The sequence below is a fragment of the Cherax quadricarinatus genome, chromosome 29 (genome assembly GCF_038502225.1).
Source record: "Cherax quadricarinatus isolate ZL_2023a chromosome 29, ASM3850222v1, whole genome shotgun sequence".
Taxonomy (NCBI): Eukaryota; Metazoa; Arthropoda; class Malacostraca; order Decapoda; family Parastacidae; genus Cherax; species Cherax quadricarinatus.
The window spans coordinates 12,598,368-12,619,352 of NC_091320.1; the positions used below are offsets into that span (position 1 = coordinate 12,598,368).

The 20,985-nt window shown below is 39.3% G+C and overlaps 1 protein-coding gene across 1 annotated transcript in view; it reads left to right on the plus strand.

Annotated features, from left to right (window-relative positions):
- LOC128690364 (reelin) overlaps window positions 1-20,985 on the plus strand; it is an 871,665-nt gene that overhangs the window by 416,038 nt on the left and 434,642 nt on the right. The window contains exons 32-34 of the mRNA XM_070089797.1: window positions 2,934-3,039; window positions 14,730-14,915; window positions 20,182-20,449. Of these exons, the coding sequence (XP_069945898.1) occupies window positions 2,934-3,039; window positions 14,730-14,915; window positions 20,182-20,449 (560 nt within the window). The remainder of the gene's footprint in view (window positions 1-2,933; window positions 3,040-14,729; window positions 14,916-20,181; window positions 20,450-20,985) is intronic.

Genomic DNA, 20,985 nt, shown 5'->3' on the forward strand with positions numbered 1-20,985 from the left:
TTATTTGTCCAGTGTATTATTAAATTCTTCCCAAATCCTATTAATTATAAATGGATCTAATTTATATAAACCAAAGGAAATATTCATATTATTGTCAAAACTGCTTTTTATGAAGCAAGATTCAATTATATTCAATTATATTCTTGTTTCATAAAAAGCAGTTTTGACAATAATATGAATATTTCCTTTGGTTTATATAAATTAGATCCATTTATAATTAATAGAATTTGGGAAGAATTTAATAATACACTGGACAAATAATTTTTAAATTTTCTTGGGTAGAATAGTTTGTGGGGTGAGTTGTGCAAAGGACCTATCCAAGTTTTCTCGCCGCGCGTCACGTGTTTAACCGTTGTGGGATCTGATAGTGAGGTGCTGGCCAGACCCCTTATAGCTTCCTTGGATGCTTTACTTTCATAGTTCCTTGATAATGTGAGTAGTCACGAAAGCGCTTGGAATTTCTGTATTCTTTCAGAGTGGTTGTTTTGCATATTCTGAAATCACCTGTTTACTGTGATCTTATTGCATATATATATATATATATATATATATATATATATATATATATATATATATATATATATATATATATATATATATATATATAAACAAGGGTTGGAAGAAAGATGGGCTAGTGAGAACATAGGGAATGAGTTTCAAAAGGTATGGGGTAGATTTAAGAATGTAGTGTTAGACATTTTCAGGAGAAGTTTGTGATTGCAGGGAGAGAGAAGAAGAGCGATTGTTGGAATGTTAAGTAATGAGAGTAGTAAGAGAGAAAAAGTTAGTATGAGAGGTTTTTACAAAGTAGAAGTGATACAGGATGGATGAGTGTATGAAGAGAAAAAGGAAGGTTAAGAGAGTGGTGAAGGAATGTAAAAGGAGAGCAAATGAGAGAGTGGGTGAGATGCTATCAACAAATATTGTTGAGAATAAAAAAAAAAGTTTTGGAGTGAGATTAATAAGATGAGAAAGCTTAGGGACCGAATGAATTTGTCAGTTCAAAATAGGAGAGGAGAGTTATTAGATGGAGAGTAGAGGGATAGGGAAGATAGATGGAATATTTTGGGGAACTGTTAAATGTTGAGGAAGATAGAGAAGCTGTGATTTTCGAACATTGGGCAGGGATATATAACAACTTGTAAGAGTGAGGAAGAGTCAGTTGTTAGTGTGGGGGAAGTGCGTGAAGCAGTGGGTAGAATGACAGGGAAATAAAGTAGCTGGGATTGATAAGATGAAGGCAGAAATGTTAAAAGCATGTGTGGTTATAGTTGGTTTTAGTTTTGGAGTGGGTGGTGCTTTTATTTAATGTATGGAAGAGAGGAAGGTACCTAGGGATTGGCAGAGAGCATGCATAGTTACTTTGTATAAAGGCACTGGGGACAAAAGAGAGTGTAAAAATTATAGGAGAATAAGCCTGTTATCATTGAAAGAATATAGAGTAAGATGGAGAGTAGGATCCTAGATGAACAAGGAGGCTTTAACGGGGATATAGCCCAAGTGTTGACAGTGAAACATGTAGGTGAACAGTATTGAGATAAGGGTATAGAGGTTTTTGTGGCATTTATGGATTTGGAAAAGGCATATGATAGGGTGGATAGGGGAGCAATGTGGCAGATGTTGCAAATATATAAAATAGGTGATAATTTACTGCAAGAAAGCGAAGAGTTTTTATGAAGATAGTGAGGCTTGGGTTAGAGTGTAGTAGGAGACAGAGAAAAAGATTATTTCTCAGTAAAAGTAGACCTTAGACAGGGATGTGTGACGTCACCGTGGTTGTTCAATATTATTATAGGTGAGGTTGTAAGAGAAGTGAATGCTCGGGTGTTGGCAAGAGGTGTGGGGTTAAAAGATAAAGAATCTAACACAAAGTGGGAGTTGATAAGTAAGACACATGTGCAAAGGTTAGGTATCTGTATTCCGAAACGTTTCGCCTACATAGTAGGCTTCTTCAATCGAGTACAGAAAAGTTGGCAGAAGCGGCAGAGATGTGAAAACGATGTAATCGGTCCATCACCCTTGAAGACGTAGCTTTGAGGTGGTCAGTCCCTCAGCCTGGAGAAGAGATTTTGTTCATTTTGTTTCATAGTCTGGAAAAAAGTGAAGTTGAAGTGACAGTATGGAGACGTATACACTATCAGAGAGTGATATGTAGTCCACTAGTAGAAGAAAAAAAATATATTCATTGAGAGGTCAGGTACTTCTCAAATCCAACAATTCTAACTTGAAAAAGTTGTCCAAGATGTTTTCTGTTCTTTACCAAGATACCATTGTGTTGCTGTGCCTGACAAAGAATATTAAAACTGTGTACAATATCGACTGGTTGGTAAAACGACACATGTACCAACCTGAATCGGTGAGAAACGGCTGATGTGTTAATAAAAATGTTTGTATACTGTAGTCTCTTCTCAAGGACGTTGTCTTTTTGCTAGTATTAAAAATTTTCAGCAGGTAATGAACATTTTGTCAAGGAGAACACCAAACTCTTGTTTGTTTCCATGTCATGAAAATACACCACTTCACCAACACCACTTCACCAACACCACTTCACCAACACCACTTCACCAACACCACTTCACCAACACCACTTCACCAACACCACTTCACCAACACCACTTCACCAACACCACTTCACCAACACCACTTCACCAACACCACTTCACCAACACCACTTCACCAACACCACTTCACCAACACCACTTCACCAACACAACTTCACCAACACCACTTCACCAACACCACTTCAACACCACTTCACCAACACCACTTCACCACCACGCCACGGACACATCAACACATTTTCTTTAGAACAATAAACCCCCAGCAACAGGAAAGCAATATATGTATATTTAGGGAAACTTGAATAACAGATAACTATGAATGTTGTGTTGGCGTAATAATTAGTGGGTACTGACTTGTCTTGGTACAGGAAGGAGGCATTCTTCACACCGCTGCCCACGGCTGCCCGCACACGCCAGACACGCTTCCGTTGGTGGCAGGGATACAACGACATGATGTTAGGAGACGACCCTTCTCAGGGTGAGTACGACCCTTCCAGAAGCGAGTACTACCCTGTCCAGTGTGAGTACGACCATAACCAGTGAGTACGACCTCTGCCAGACTGAGTATGACCCCGCCCTCAGAAAGTATAACCTGCTCAGGGTCACTACGACTATGGTTTTTCTCAGAATAAATACCTGCTTTTTGATCAGTGCTAGCAGAACACAGGTGTAGTCTTGTGGCCTGCTCACCTGGTTGTAGCCCGATAACCAAGTCAGCAGCGAGTACATACTTATAAATTTCCCCCTCACAAAACAGCATGCAAGTATATGTACAATGTATATACAATATGTGCAAAGCAAGTTTTTACAAGTGAGAGACACAGTAAGAACTGTGGCCAACCAGACCTAAGGTAAGTCTGCCGCCAATGTTGATTCGTGAGTGTAGAACATTGATTTACAAATTTGGTGGACTTCCTTGTGATTGGCTGGATTGAACCAAGGTGCTAGCATAACAAGACCCCCCCCCCCTTGTTATACTCTTAGCACCCTGGTTCACTGGTCGGGAGGCAGCCTATATGGGTGTGTGACATACGCCGAATAAAATATATCGTGTTAAGTAAAAGGACACATGTGCAACTAATGCTACCCAAGCCATAACTTTTGTAACCTTTCTTTCTCATGTACCAGCTGACTTTTCCACCACATGTACAACTACTATTACTACCTCTGCTTGTACTACACCCAGGGCCAGATTACCGCATAGGCAAACTAGGCATTTGCCTAGGGCCCCACGCATTTGGGGGCCCCGCGGTCCAAGGGGTTCAGGGGCTCATCCAAGACTGCGCACATGGTGCAAGTGCAAAGGGGTCCCTACCTAAAAAGTTCAAGTGTTTGGAGAGTAAAATTGATTTTTAAAAATTAATCAAAACAAAAATAAATAATGAAATAAAAAAAAAAATAAACCTAACCATAGATGGCAACACTCAACACGTCTTTGTTTACATCAGAACAGCTGTGTTTTCCCGCTAATGGCTGAGTATGGGAGATTCCTCTCCAATTTTCTGTAGTAATTACACGTTATCTAGACTTGTACTGTGACAAATTAACTGAAGTGTTGTTGATAGACATTGATGTGTATGGATAAATGTTTGTTTCTGCCTCTAAATGTTAAGGGAGGTACCTGATAGGGTTACTTGACCAGTAAAGACGCATGGACCAGTCAAGACGCATGGACCAGTAAAGACGCATTTTTGGTAAAAATACTATAAAGAAAAACCTAAAAACGCAAACTGACTTCCGTTTGTAGGTTTTAAAAGCACTTTGTCCTGTCTTTAAGTCTTTATCATTTCAATAACAGATCTCAATTGATTGATGTTCTACATCACTTCCGTCGCAAATGCTTAGTTTTCAAGTTGCGACGGAAGTGATGTAGAACATCAATTAATTTACTACATATTTCCCCAGAAACACATAAGCCACATCAGAAAATCATTGGTTGGGTGAAACTGAGAATTGTCCCTGCATTCTTTAATTCTCATGTCCTTATCTATGGTGGTAGGCCATATATCATGCAAAACATAATGATTAGTTTAGTTATGAAAATGGTAATATAAATACCATTGTGCATTGTTCTTGGACTCAGTATGATTTCTGTTTAAGTAAATTGGAGATCAAGGAGGATGAATTAGTAAAATATTCGTAGCCCAAATCACTAACCTAATCTATGGTAAAAGTTCTGTATATGACTCCTTTCTGGTAACGTTTTGAATTTTTAGATGCTCCGTTCAACAATGAGCCAAGACAAATTGTGTAACCTAGCCTTGTTGACCATTGAGTCTGATCTAACAAGAAATATTAATTTTCAGAATATAATTGATGATTTTGCCAATATGAAATCCAGAAAAAAGTTTATTTAAGAAGTGCCTGTGAATATAAACAATTCTTTACTTTCTTGAGTTTATATGATCTGATAGTCTTATGTATGATGCAATGATAACAACAATGGTCAGTGATTTATAAAGGGAATAATAGTGCTGTAGTGGTTATGCTGAATATAATAGGTACATGATGTCACTACTTTAATAGCCTAATCTAGTAATACTATGCTGTCTTGAGTTTATTCTCTTTAAAATGCATGATTTAACAAGATAGTTATAATGGCTGTTGGTAAATGGTTTTGGTTGTGTTGATGTACTTTCCCTATTAAATTTAATCTAAATAGCCAGAATGTATTTAATTAGACCTTAAACAGGCTCACACTGACCCCCCCCCCCACCCCGAAGCTGGAAGGGGTCGCTTCGCTTACCCGTAACTCAAAGGGGCCCCGCCAATCTGAATAGCCTAGGGCCCGGAGACTTCTTAATCTGGCCCTGACTACACCTCACTCAAAGCCTATATATACCCTCTGTGTCCATGTACATTTGTAACAGCTTGACAAAGCTCCTGGAGAGCGAAACGTTGCCACAATAAAATGTCACATTAGTTGCACTTGTGCCCTTATACTTAACATATTGTCTGTAATTCTACCAATATTAATACAACATATATCGTACTCTCAGCACACCAGATAACTCCCGGATGAGGTATGAAACAAATATCTCTTAATGACTCTTAACAGAGGTTTAGGTTAACAGTCGGCGCGCGGAGTAAAAAAAAAATCGAAAAATACGAAAATTGAGTTAATGTTACCAAAAAATAGCTGAACTTTCTGGCAACACTCTGGTATAATTATTATCCTTGTACGATGTTTCTAAAAGGAATTACAGTCATTTATAACAGGCATGGTGACAGCGCCTTGCTTAACATTGCATAACAAGCGCTGACGCAGCATTTTTCCCCCCGTTATTTTTATCGTTTTCTTATATCTTTATGTCTAATATAAACGGATCACCTATCACAAAGCTAACAGAGGGAAAATTCTTAGGAAGCCACCTTGATAATAGACTCAAATTTCATACACATATACAACAAATTTCTAAGAAAATTTCCAAGACCGTAGGCATACTATCGAAGATACGGTACTATGTTCCACAGTCAGCCCTCCTGGCCCTATATCACTCTCTTATTTACCCCTATCTCACCTATGGAATTTGTGCATGGGGCTCAACAACAATTAACCATCTCAGACCACTAATTACCCAACAAAAGACTGCAGTCAGAATGATAACAAATTCTCACTACAGGCAGCACACTCCACCAATATTCAATACACTAAACCTTCTCACCATACAAAACATCCATACTTATTACTGCACCTATTACATACATAGAACACTTAACTCTGATATTAACCCTCCCCTCAAACATCTCCTTACCAACCTCAACAGAACACATGACCATAACACAAGGCACAGATCACTCTTTGATGTTCCTCGTGTCCATCTCACGCTATGCAAAAACTCAATGCACATAAAAGGCCCTAAAATCTGGAATTCATTACCTGTAAATATAAAAGAAACACTACCTGTTCATAAATTCAAGTCTCTTCTCAAAGATCACTTACTCACCCAAAACCAAATAAATACTGAATAACTGAACCTTATAAATTGTATATCTTAAATGTTTCTCACAATTATATCACATAAATGTTAAACCTAAAACCCAATCTAACATAATACTCCATTCGACTGAATGTACAGCAGTGCATGCAACCATAGGACCTGTCTTTGTAATACTCATTTGTATTTTATAGTTATCTGTTTACAATAATGTCTTATCACTGATTTCATCATTGTTTATTTATTTATTTATTTATTTATTTATTTATTAACAATTTGAGCACACATACAGAGGTACAAAAAAATACAGATAAGAGCACCATGCCAAAGCCACTTATACTATGCATAGCATTACGGGCTGGCTTAAAATTAACTTAAGATTAACTAAGCAATGATGAAATCAGTGATAAAACATTAATGTAAACAGATTACTATAAAGCACAAGTGAGTATTACAAAGACAGGTCATATGGTTGCATGCATTGTTGTACATTCAGTCGTATGAAGTATTCTGTTAGGTACTGTATTTAAAAAATAATAAAGTTAGATTGGGTTTTAGGTTTAACATTTATGTGATATAATTGTGAGAAACATTTAAGATATACAATTTATAAGGTTCAGTTATTCAGTATTTATTTGGTTTTGGGTGAGTAAGTGATCTTTGAGAAGAGACTTGAATTTATAAACAGGTAGTGTTTCTTTTATATTTACAGGTAATGAATTCCAGATTTTAGGGCCTTTTATGTGCATTGAGTTTTTGCATAGCGTGAGATGGACACGAGGAACATCAAAGAGTGATCTGTGCCTTGTGTTATGGTCATGTGTTCTGTTGAGGTTGGCAAGGAGATGTTTGAGGGGAGGGTTAATACCAGAGTTAAGTGTTCTATGTATGTAATAGGTGCAGTAATAAGTATGGATGTTTTGTATGGTGAGTAGGTTTAGTGTATTGAATATTGGTGGAGTGTGCTGCCTGTAGTGAGAATTTGTTATCATTCTAACTGCAGCCTTTTGTTGGGTAATTAGTGGTCTGAGATGGTTAATTGTTGTTGAGCCCCATGCACAAATTTCATAGGTGAGATAGGGGTAAATAAGAGAGTGATATAGGGCCAGGAGGGCTGACTGTGGAACATAATACCGTATCTTCGATAGTATGCCTACAGTCTTGGAAATTTTCTTAGAAATTTGTTGTATATGTGTATGAAATTTGAGTCTATTATCAAGGTGGATTCCTAAGAATTTTCCCTCTGTTAGCTTTGTGATAGGTGATCCGTTTATCATTATGTTAAGAGGGACATCTGTAGCTCTGTTACCAAACTGAATGAAGTAGGTTTTGTCAATGTTTAGTGTAAGTTTGTTAGTCCTCATCCAGGTAGATATTTTCTGTAATTCGGTATTTACAGTATTGGGTAGCATGACTGGGCTCGGGTGAGAGAAGACGTATGTAGTGTCATCTGCAAATAGTGCGGGTTTGAGTAATTGCGAGGCATTTGGAAGGTCATTTATGTATAGGGGAAAGAGAAGAGGGCCAAGGACACTTCCCTGTGGGACACCAACTGTAATTGGTTGTGCGGAAGAGCTTGCCCTATTTGCGTACACATATTGGCTTCTGTTGCTGAGGTATGACTTGAGGTAGTTGAGGGAGTGCCCTCTTATACCATAGTGTGACAATTTTACGTGGAGCAAGTCATGGTCAACTGTATCAAAAGCTTTACGTAAGTCAATGAAGATCCCCAGTGGGACTTCTTTTTTCTCTATTGCAGTGTATATATGTTCTAGCATGTATATAATAGCATCATTAGTATTTTTATTAGGCCTGAATCCAAATTGGCTGGGGTTGAGTACGTTTTGGGAGATAAGGTAGGAGTAGATTCGTTTATGAATTAATTTTTCGAAGATTTTTGAGAGATGGTGTAAGTTGGATATTGGCCTATAGTTATTCAACTCTGTTTGGTCTCCTCCTTTGTGGATCGGGGTGACCCTTGCTATTTTGAGTACTGTAGGGAAGGTGGAGGATTCAATGGATTTGTTAAAGAGTGTTGCAATGATTGGTGATAGCACTTGTGACACTTTTTTGTATATAAAGGGTGGTAAGGTATTTAAATCTCCTGCCTTGTTTTTTAGTGCGGGTTAGTATGGGTTAGTCGGAGCTAGGAACAGTGTGTTCGGGTAGTTGCCAGTGAGGTAGTCATTTGGTGGGGTATCTGAGCTTGGGATTTTATTGGCAAGGTTTTGTCCTATAGTGGAGAAGAAATCATTGAGTCTGTTTGCTGTTTCTGTTGGTGGGAGTTGGGGTTCATCTGATTTTGCTAATTTTATTTCGCTATTTCGTGATATGTTTTTTGTTCCTAGAATTTCTGATAGGGTTTTCCAGGTCTTTTTTATATCACCTCGTAAGTTGGATAATCTGTTCTCATAATACAATTTTTTTGCCCTTCTTATCAGGCTGGTTAGGATTGACGAGTAACGTTTTGTTTGGTCTCTGGTTATGTGACCCATTCTGTACTGTTTTTCATATTGGTGTTTTGTATTTATGGATTTGAGAATGCTGGGTGTTAGCCAGGGACTGTTCAGTCTCTTAGCTGTCATCTGTTTAGTTTTTTTAGGGCAGTGTTTGTTATAGAGGTATTGGGTCTTTTTTAGAAAATTATTAATACATTCGTCAATATCTGTATAGATTTCTAGCTCAGTGTGCCAGTCAATGTTTGCTACTGCTGTTGTGAAGTTATTAATGGCTACCTCATTGTGAAGTCTGAAGGTGACTTCAGTAGTGTCTTGGGGTAGTTTACCAAGAGTTGTTATGAGGAAAGTAGGGTAGTGGTCTGTGGTATTATCTGTAATTATGCCTGATTTTAATCTTAAGTTAATCTTAAGTTAATTTTAAGCCAGCCCGTAATGCTATGCATATAAGTGGCTTTGGCATGCTGCTCTTACCTGTATTTTTTTGTATCTCTGTATGTATGCTCAAATTACTAAATAAATAAATAAATAAATAAATAAATAAATAATACAAATTCACCGTCTGAGATCATGCCAGAGTGGGCGGAGCTAATATGGTCAAGGAACCAATCGGGAACCCCTGGGTATAGTGCCCAAAATGGCCGACACCACTAGCCAAGAAAATATTCCATACCCACGCTAATATCAATTATAAAGCTTATTTACCTATCACAACTGATCTAATATGACAAAATGCGATATAATAATAGCATAGAAACAAAAAAAGTACACCAGAAAAAATAATATATAGCATAATATGACGCCCCTGAAGGTGAAAAGACCCATTCTCATCAGTGATGATAGAAAACGTAAATTTACAATGGTTAACTGTAATAAACACTCGTAGGTCACGGAAAAAGTGTAAAAGAAAGCTAATTTTTTCGGGGAAAAAAAATTTTCCCGGGCACCTGGGGTGCCGCGCGCTACGGCCTATATCTCGGAAGTAAGTTATTTAGCTATTTAGGGTCAATCCATCCTTATTTATGAGTGAATTGACTTGATTTTGACTACAAGCATAGAAGAATGATTGCTTTACAATGTAAAGTGTTCCTTTCTGAACTATCCCAAATATTTTTAGATTTATGTGGGCAACAAGACCGACATCTTACAAAATGTCAAAAAAAGTTATGAAACTTTATTTTTTTTTAGCATGAAGATAAGGTTTATTTTAGAATTGGTACACTTTTCGTGATGGAATTAGAAGTGTTCTATCAGCAGCAAGTGTCAAAACCACTTTTCCAAGTACCACTGAGTACAAGCCCGCTGCCAAATGCAATTTTTCGTAAATTTTTGCATATTTCATTTCCTTTTTGGCCGATATGTTTGAAACTTCAGCGCAGGATACTCGATATAAGCTTCTAATAGTACACCAAAAATGAACGTAATCGGTTGACAAATGAAGGGGTCGAGATGTTACCCCTCAGGCTCACCACCAAAGATGTCTGGGCTCCATTCCTGGCTGAGTGATGTGCATGGCAAGCCTTCTTCCACCTGCTGTCCCTCTTCATCCACAACAAACATGTATCTGGAAGTTCAGTCGACTGTTGTGGGTCGTGTCAGAGGAAGATTTAAAGAATCACAACGGAAATATAACCCACTGCTTCACTTCCCTAGTTTATTATGACTATAACGATCCAGGGAGGGTATTATTAGTTATTCTGAGTGCGTTTGTAAGATAAGATAAGATTTCGTTCGGATTTTTAACTCCGGAGGGTTAGCCACCCAGGATAACCCAAGAAAGTCGGTGCGTCATCGAGGACTTAACTTATTTCCATTGGGGTCCTTATTAATCTTGTGCCCCAGGATGCGACCCACACCAGTCTACTAACACCCAGGTACCTATTTGCTGCTAGGTGAACAGGACAACAGGTGTAAGGAAACGCGTCGAAATGTTTCCACCCGTCGGGAATCGAACCCAGGCCCTCCGTGTGTGAAGCGGGAGCTTTAGCCACCAGGCTATTTGTACTCACCTATTGTGGTTGCAGAGGTCGATTCACAGCTTCTAACCCCCAGCTCTTCGCTGGTCGCTACTAGGTCCATTTTGACCCCGTAGCCTGAACTCTGCCTGCGGTCTTCTTTGACCTTCCCAACTCTTCATGACTTTGCACTTGGTGGGATTAAACTCCAGGAGCCAGTTGCTGGACCAGGCTATCAGCCGTTCCAGGTTCATTTTAGTTCTACCTGATCCTCATCCGCATTAGCTTCACGTCGTCTGCACACAGGGATACCTTTGAATCTATCCCTGCCGTCAAGTCATATATATATATACCAGAAACAGCAACGACCCTAGGACTGACTCTTGTGGCACCCCACTCGTCACAAGCGCCCGCTCTGATACCTCGTCACGTACCATCACTCGTTGTTTCCTTCCTGACAGGTATTCTCTGATCAACTGCAGTGCCTTTCCTGTTATTTCTGCCTGCTCCTCTAGCTTTTGCGCTAATGTCTTGTGCAGAACTGTGTCTAAAGCCTTCTTACAGTCCAAGAAAATACAGTCTACCCACCCCTCTCTCTCCTGCCTTACTCCTGTCACCTTGTAAAACTCCAGTAGGTTTGTGACACAGGATTTCCCCTCTCTAAAACCATGCTGGTTATCATGTATAAGCTCATTCCTTTCTAGGTGCTCTACCAGTCTCTGATAAGCTTCTCCATTACTCTGCAGAGTATACATGTCAATGACACTGATTCTGTATTTTAATGCTATCTGCCTGTCTCCTTTCAAAAAGATAGAGACTCATTTGCTGTCTTCCACACCTCAGGTAGTTGCCCTGTTTCGATAAGTGTGCTGAAGATTGTTGTTAGTGGCACACACAGCACCTCCGTTCCCTCTCTCAGGATCCATGGAGAGATGTTGCCCAGTCCCACCGACTTTGAGGTATCTAGTTCACTTAGCAACCTCTTTACTCCCTCCTCGGTTGTGTGTGGTGTGTCCAACAGCTATTGGTGTACCCTACCATTCCGGTTTACTGTTGTCCAGTTTGACTCCACTGAAAATACTTCCTTAAATCTTGTGTTTAGCTCTTCACATCCTTCTTTATCTTTTCTTGTGATCTCCCCTCAGTCCTTCCACAGCCTGATTATCTGGTTCTTGATTGTTGTTTTCCTCCTGATGTGGCTGTACAACAACTCTGGGTCAGATTTGGCTTTCGATGATATGTCATTCTCATACTGCTGCTGGGCCTCCCTCCTTATCCATGAATATTTATTTCTGGCTCTTCGAGTAATCTTCTTATTTTCTGGGGTCCTTTGTCTTCTATACTTTTTTCCATTCTCTATAACACTTAGTTTTGGCCTCTCTACACCTTTGGGTGAATCATGAGCTCGTTCTGGTCTTCCCATTAATTCTGATGTCCTTAGGTACAAACCTCTCCTCCAGCTCTTTGCATTTTGTGGTCATGTATTCCATCATTTCATTCACTGTTTTTTCACCAGTTCTCTCTCCCACTGTAACTCATGCAGGCAATTCCTCATGCCTGTGAAGTCCCCTCTTTTGTAGTTTGGCTTCTCCTGTTCTACTCATGCTGCTTTCCCCTCTACTTTTACCTCTACAAAGTATTTGAAGCTCAGGTCCACGTGATCACTGGCTCCAAGGGGCCTTTCAGATGTGATGTCCCTAATGTCTGAACTACTCAAGGTGAATATGAAGTTCATCTTCGCTGGTTTATCCTCTCCTCTCTCTCTGGTAGTGTCCCTAACATGTTGTGCATGGGGATTTCCAGCACCACTTCCTTCATCTTAGCCCTTCACGTTTCTGGTCCCTCCTGTAGCTCCAGGTTTTCCCAGTCCATTTCCATGTGATTAAAATCACCCATAATTAGTAACTATGCGCTGCCCATGTGGGTCCTTCTGGCAACCTCTGTTGCTTTCATGATACTCTTGGCCTCCTGCTATTCAGTGGCAAGTTATAAATCACTGCAATCACTACCTTGGGACCCCAAGTCTTAAGTGTTCCTACTGTGTAGTCCCTTAGTTCCTCTCTGTCCAATCCATCCACTTTCTCAAAACCCTACTGGTTTTTTTTTTGTTGAGCATTGCAACTCTTCACTTTTGCTCCCTTTGCCTTTCCTTATGTTATGGTATCCGGTTGGAAAGATTGCATCTGTTATCATTTTTGTCAGCTTGGTTTCCATGAGTGCTCTGATGTCTGGGGATACCTCCATGATTCTTTCGTGCCACTCTTCACGCCTCTGCGTTGATGTACCAAACCTTCAGCTTCTTTTCCAGGATTATATTCTGGGAGTTTGTAGAGGCTGGAGAAATGGGAGACCAGACATGCGATGCTGCTGTGTAGGTGGGGTTTGTTCTGGGGAAGGGGCACGGACTGTGAGTGCAGAGTGTAGTTTGATTTGGGTTAGATTGTTTGGTTGTGGTGTTCTGTGAATGGTTCTTTGCGTGGATGTGTTTGCTGGTGATCCTGACTCTGGGTTCCCCTTCCTGTCTCTAGCCTTGTCTCTCTTTCTTGCTCCTTGCATCTTTGTATCCTCTCTCTCAGTTTCTGCTGTTCTCTATGCATTCTGTCGTGGTCGAGGAACATTGACTTGTACTTTGTTTCCTTTAGCACTGTTTGCACTGCAGGATCCTGATTCGTATTGTTTCTGCCCTGAAAACCAATCTGATTGGTCGATTTTTACCCCTCGGGTGTCCCCCGATTCTCTGAAAATTCATCAGCTTAGTTATGTCCTTCTCTCCTATTTGTTTGATAACATTTTCAATCTCTTTTTCCTCTTCCTGTTGCCTTTCTTCACATGTCCTCCCTCTGTGTGTGTGTGTGTGTGTGTGTGTGTGTGTGTGTGTGTGTGTGTGTGTGTGTGTGTGTGTGTGTACTCACCTATTTGTACTCACCTATTTGTGGTTGCAGGGGTCGAGTCCTAGCTCCTGGCCCCGCCTCTTCACCGGTTGCTACTAGACCCTCTCTCTCCCCGCTCCATGAGCTTTATCAAACCTCGTCTTAAAACTGTGTATGGTTCCTGCCTCCACTACGTCATTTTCTAGGCTATTCCACTGCCTTACAACTCTATGACTGAAGAAATACTTCCTACTATCTCTCTGACTCATTTGTGTCTTCAACTGTGTGTGTGTGTGTGTGTGTGTGTGTGTGTGTGTGTGTGTGTGTGTGTGTGTGTGTGTGTGTTCATGTGTGTGCAAGTTCACCGAGTTGTCTTTATGGGGATCGAGACTCGGCTCCTGGTCCTGCCTTAGACTACACTGATAAGCAGTACTGATCTCTGGGCTTTATCATAAAAGTCTTTCCACTCTTCGACCACTCTGAGGCTAAAGAAATATTTCCTTACATCCCTATGGCTCATCTGTGTCTTCAGTTTTCACCTGTGTAGGCGAGGCCACAACATGCAGGAGGAGAATGACAGAGATGTTTGAGGCTCACTGGTGTACCCGGCGTCAGCAAGGAACATGACTTATCATCATGCTGGCTTCTTAACCTTATTAAGCATCTGTAGCTGAGTCGTTTAAGGCATCACGTTGCCAGCTATCTACACTCGTGGTGATCTGGTAGTCCTGGTGTCTGAGATATATATATATATATATATATATATATTTATATATATATATATATTTATATATATATATGTGTGTGTGTGTGTGTGTGTGTGTGTGTGTGTGTGTGTGTGTGTGTGTGTGTGTGTGTGTGTGTGTGTGTGTGTGTGTGTTTGTGTGTGTGTGTGTGTACACAAATATAAATCTCGGCATTCGTTTCCATTTATATGTATATCGGACAGAGGAGCGAGCAGAATGGCACTTGGACAACGTAATGGCACTGGCTAACGAGACACTGCCACTCACCCTCTACGACGCCTTCGATGGTAATAGATCAGAGGCCAGGCCATGGTTCCAGCAGGCCGGAGCCTCCGTCACTCCAGCCTGTGGCAGGAATACCAGTGTTCTACTCTTCTCTGGACAGCAAGGTATTATTATCATTATTATTAGTAGTAATAGTAATAAAGTTATTATTATTATTATCCTTATTATTATTATTATTATTATTATTATTATTATTAGTAGTAGTAGTAGTAGTAGTAGTAGTAGTAGTAGAAGCAGTAGTAGTAGTAGTAGTAGTAGTAGTAGTAGTAGTAGTAGTAGTAGTAGTAGTAGTAGAAGCAGTAGTAGTAGTAGTAGTAGTAGTAGTAGTAGTAGTAGTAGTAGTAGTAGAAGCAGTAGTAGTAGTAGTAGTAGTAGTAGTAGTAGAAGCAGTAGTAGTAGTAGTAGTAGCAGTAGTAGTAGTAGAAGCAGTAGTAGTAGTAGTAGTAGTAGTAGTAGTAGTAGTAGTAGTAGTAGTAGAAGTAGTAGTAGTAGTAGAAGCAGTAGTAGTAGTAGTAGTAGTAGTAGTAGTAGTAGTAGTAGTAGTAGTAGAAGTAGTAGTAGTAGTAGTAGTAGTAGTAGTAGTAGTAGTAGTAGTAGTAGTAGTAGTAGTAGTAGTAGTAGTAGTAGTAGTAGTAGTAGTAGTAGTAGTAGTAGTAGTAGTAGTAGTAGTAGTAGAAGCAGTAGTAGTAGTAGTAGTAGTAGTAGTAGTAGTAGTAGTAGTAGAAGCAGTAGTAGTAGTAGTAGTAGTAGTAGTAGTAGTAGAAGTAGTAGTAGTAGTAGAAGCAGTAGTAGTAGTAGTAGTAGTAGTAGTAGTAGTAGTAGTAGTAGTAGTAGTAGTAGTAGTAGTAGTAGTAGTAGTAGTAGTAGTAGTAGAAGCAGTAGTAGTAGAAGCAGTAGTAGTAGTAGTAGTAGTAGTAGTAGTAGTAGTAGTAGTAGTAGTAGAAGTAGTAGTAGTAGTAGTAGTAGTAGTAGTAGTAGAAGCAGTAGTAGTAGTAGTAGTAGTAGTAGTAGTAGTAGAAGCAGTAGTAGTAGTAGTAGTAGTAGTAGTAGTAGTAGTAGTAGAAGTAGTAGTAGTAGTAGTAGTAGTAGTAGTAGTAGTAGTAGTAGTAGTAGTAGTAGTAATGAAATTAGTATTATAATAATTATTTTAATAATTATTATATTACCATTATTATTATTATTATTATTATTATTATTATTATTATTATTATTATTATTGTTACATGAATTTATCCATTGGGAGAAAAAAGGCAGCAGTTCAACTTATTTGGATCAAGAGCCCTTCACTAGTTCCCAGCCGCCTCTCTCTCTCCCCTGATGGGAAGGTGAAAATCATTATCAACACGTCTAGAATATTGTTTCCTAGCAACATGTCTAGAATATTGTTTCCTAGCAACATGTCTAGAATATTGTTTCCTAGCAACATGTCTAGAATATTGTGTTTCCCAGCAACACGTCTAGAATATTGTGTTTCCCAGCAACACGTCTAGAATATTGTGTTTCCTAGCAACACGTCTAGAATATTGTGTTTCCCAGCAACACGTCTAGAATATTGTTTCCTAGCAACACGTCTAGAATATTGTGTTTCCCAGCAACACGTCTAGAATATTGTTTCCTAGCAACACGTCTAGAATATTGTGTTTCCCAGCAACACGTCTAGAATATTGTTTCCCAGCAACACGTCTAGAATATTGTGTTTCCCAGCAACACGTCTAGAATATTGTTTCCCAGCAACACGTCTAGAATATTGTTTCCTAGCAACACGTCTAGAATATTGTGTTTCCCAGCAACACGTCTAGAATATTGTTTCCCAGCAACACGTCTAGAATATTGTTTCCCACCAACACGTCTAGAATATTGTTTCCTAGCAACACGTCTAGAATATTGTGTTTCCCAGCAACACGTCTAGAATATTGTTTCCCAGCAACACGTCTAGAATATTGTTTCCCAGCAACACGTCTAGAATATTGTTTCCCAGCAACACGTCTAGAATATTGTTTCCTAGCAACACGTCTAGAATATTGTGTTTCCCAGCAACACGTCTAGAATATTGTTTCCCAGCAACACGTCTAGAATATTGTTTCCCAGCAACACGTCTAGAATATTGTTTCCCAGCAACACGTCTAGAATATTGTTTCCTAGCAACACGTCTAGAATATTGTGTTTCCCAGCAACACGTCTAGAATATTGTTTCCCAGCAACACGTCTAGAATATTGTTTCCCAGCAACACGTCTAGAATATTGTTTCCCAGCAACACGTCTAGAATATTGTTTCCCAGCAACACGTCTAGAATATTGTGTTTCTCAGCAACACGTCTAGAATATTGTTTCCCAGCAACACGTCTAGAATATTGTGTTTCCCAGCAACACGTCTAGAATATTGTTTCCCAGCAACACGTCTAGAATATTGTGTTTCCCAGCAACACGTCTAGAATATTGTTTCCCAGCAACACGTCTAGAATATTGTGTTTCCCAGCAACACGTCTAGAATATTGTGTTTCCCAGCAACACGTCTAGAATATTGTGTTTCCCAGCAACACGTCTAGAATATTGTGTTTCCCAGCAACACGTCTAGAATATTGTGTTTCCCAGCAACACGTCTAGAATATTGTGTTTCCCAGCAACATGTCTAGAATATTGTTTCCCAGCAACACGTCTAGAATATTGTTTCCTAGCAACATGTCTAGAATATTGTGTTTCCCAGCAACACGTCTAGAATATTGTTTCCCAGTAACACGTCTAGAATATTGTGTTTCCCAGCAACACGTCTAGAATATTGTTTCCCAGTAACACGTCTAGAATATTGTGTTTCCCAGCAACACGTCTAGAATATTGTGTTTCCCACCAACACGTCTAGAATATTGTGTTTCCCAGCAACACGTCTAGAATATTGTTTCCCAGCAACACGTCTAGAATAGTGTTTCCCAGCAACATGTCTAGAATATTGTGTTTCCCAGCAACACGTCTAGAATATTGTGTTTCCCAGCAACATGTCTAGAATATTGTTTCCTAGCAACATGTCTAGAATATTGTGTTTCCCAGCAACACGTCTAGAATATTGTTTCCCAGCAACACGTCTAGAATATTGTGTTTCCCAGCAACATGTCTAGAATATTGTGTTTCCCAGCAACTCGTCTAGAATATTGTGTTTCCCAGCAACATGTCTAGAATATTGTGTTTCCCAGCAACACGTCTAGAATATTGTTTCCCAGCAACACGTCTAGAATATTGTTTCCTAGCAACATGTCTAGAATATTGTGTTTCCCAGCAACACGTCTAGAATATTGTTTCCTAGCAACATGTCTAGAATATTGTGTTTCCCAGTAACACGTCTAGAATATTGTGTTTCCCAGCAACACGTCTAGAATATTGTTTCCTAGCAACATGTCTAGAATATTGTGTTTCCCAGCAACACGTCTAGAATATTGTGTTTCCCAGCAACACGTCTAGAATATTGTGTTTCCCAGCAACACGTCTAGAACATTGTATTTCCCAGCAACACGTCTAGAATATTGTGTTTCCCACCAACACGTCTAGAATATTGTTTCCCACCAACACGTCTAGAATATTGTGTTTCCCACCAACACGTCTAGAATATTGTGTTTCCCAGCAACACGTCTAGAATATTGTGTTTCCCAGCAACACGTCTAGAATATTGTGTTTCCCACCAACACGTCTAGAATATTGTGTTTCCCACCAACACGTCTAGAATATTGTGTTTCCCACCAACACGTCTAGAATATTGTGTTTCCCAGCAACACGTCTAGAATATTGTGTTTCCCACCAACACGTCTAGAATATTGTGTTTCCCAGCAACACGTCTAGAATATTGTGTTTCCCACCAACATGTCTAGAATACTGTTTCCCAGCAACACGTCTAGAATATTGTGTTTCCCAGCAACATGTCTAGAATATTGTGTTTCCCACCAACACGTCTAGAACATTGTATTTCCCAGCAACATGTCTAGAATACTGTTTCCCAGCAACATGTCTAGAATACTGTTTCCCAGCAACACGTCTAGAACCATCACTTCTCTAGAATAAACACAAATCTTTCTTGGCTAACAGATTAATATATTTAAGTAATTAAGATATTAAAATTTTCGCTACAATATTGTAGGTATGTGATCTTAAGAGGATATATTATAATGGTGTTTGAGGATACCAAGGTTTGCAGCTCTATTGTAGACTATTGTTTATGGCTAGTTCTCAGCAACAAGCCTACCTGATATTAGAAAAATATGTGTAATGCTTCATTGACTTAAATTTCCTAAAATACACGAATAAGTATAATAGATTACACTACAAGTGTCAGATATTTATTGCGAGAAATTATGTGTTTACAGTTACAGTCCTGAATTATTACACTCACATATTTAAGAACTTTCAACACAATTAAAACAGTTATTACACTCACTGTTGTAGATGAATGGTTCAGAGAACCGACAAGTTGGTAAATTAGACACATGTGCAACACTTGGGTATCTTTAAAGAGGACAGTTTCCTCATTAAAGATACCCTAGTGTTGCACATGTGTCTAATTTATCACACTTACTGTTACCAGTTGTACCTCGGCGACCGGTGGGACTTTAACAACAGTGGGTGACATCACTGCCCCTCCTTCGATGCCCACCTGTTCAGCTTCCCACACTCACACAGTCTGGACCAATTAGGAACATAGTTCCAGAATTATTATAAAATAATTAACCAGTAACTCTGGTAAATTAGGTTCTGGACTGTATAATTAGGATTTACTGACTTGACATTAAGAAGTTTGTTGGTCCACGATTTATTACATGTATTGATAAGGCAGAACATTAAGAGAGTGCACATAAATGTAGGACATATTTACTTACCAAGTTATTATCTTGGTAATACATGCTTTTAACACCTTCCTAGCTGGCACATATACTAAATATTGGCCAGTATTAGATACTTTACATAAGTGATATGTTTATACTATGTTTTAGCAGACGAGGGTGAAATTATTATAGATGCATGGGATGAACAAATGTTCAGTCACCGAGTCCATTATTATCTTCTTTATCAGCTCTGTTCTAGCTTAATTAATATGGATCTGAACACTTCCAGAAACCTATGATATTCACTCATTTTATGGTCCCAAATTATTGCCGATACACTCTACGTCAGCGACGATTACACACGATTAAATTCGGTAACACTCCCCATTTTAAGTATACATTCCGCCATTCTACGTTGCACTCGCGGGTGTGTTGGTTCTTCTGTCATTTGAAATTTTTCTAAAAGTCGCGCCAACACTACATTTTATAAACACTATTATAATTTTCAATTTTTACACACTAATTTCAGGAAAATTACAATAAAAAAAATCCACATTTGCATTGTCAGCACCTAAATACGCGGAGACTTGGGATATCCAGTCATCAGAATCGACAGTCATCCAGTTCGACATCCAGGTTGGGTGCAGTGGTCCACCTGCAGCCAGCAGTGTGCACCTGCAGTACTCCACCGACCATGGCAAGACGTGGAGACTGGTGCGAGAGCTGTGTGCTCCTCCAGAGGTGGAATGTGATACCTTCCACCTGCCTACCACATACAGTGCCGCCGTCACTCCAGGCTGGACCCGCGTCACCACCACCCTGCCTAAGATCACTGTGTAAGTTCATCTTTCCACAGTATGGAGACTACACTACATTTGCATGATCATAATACAGAGTGGCTCAGCGCGTGCTTCGATTATCAAAATATTTTTTTTTGTCATATCTATCTTTTATCATTCCATATTTTTTATTTTTATTTCTAGCACCATTTAGTATTGCTAGTAGAGTCTAGTTTATTGTGCTTCCCAGACTCCAACTGTCACAACGACAAAATAAAAAATACTGGATTCCGAGTGTCAGTGTGTTCGTCAGATTCCGCTGGTCATAGTTACATTCTCAAAGATATTTACACCCATTATATTTATTACAGTTTCTTCACATTGCTGATCTACACAATGATATATACGGACACAGTCTCAATTAGACTAAAATCTACATTATTTAGCTTATAAGTACTATAGCTATTTTTTTCCTAGGATTAAAACCTTACACCTGTCTGCATTGAACTACATCTGCCACTTCTACGACCACATCAATTTATCCAGGTCATCGTGTAGCTCTCTAATGTCCATATAAGAAATTATTTGACGGC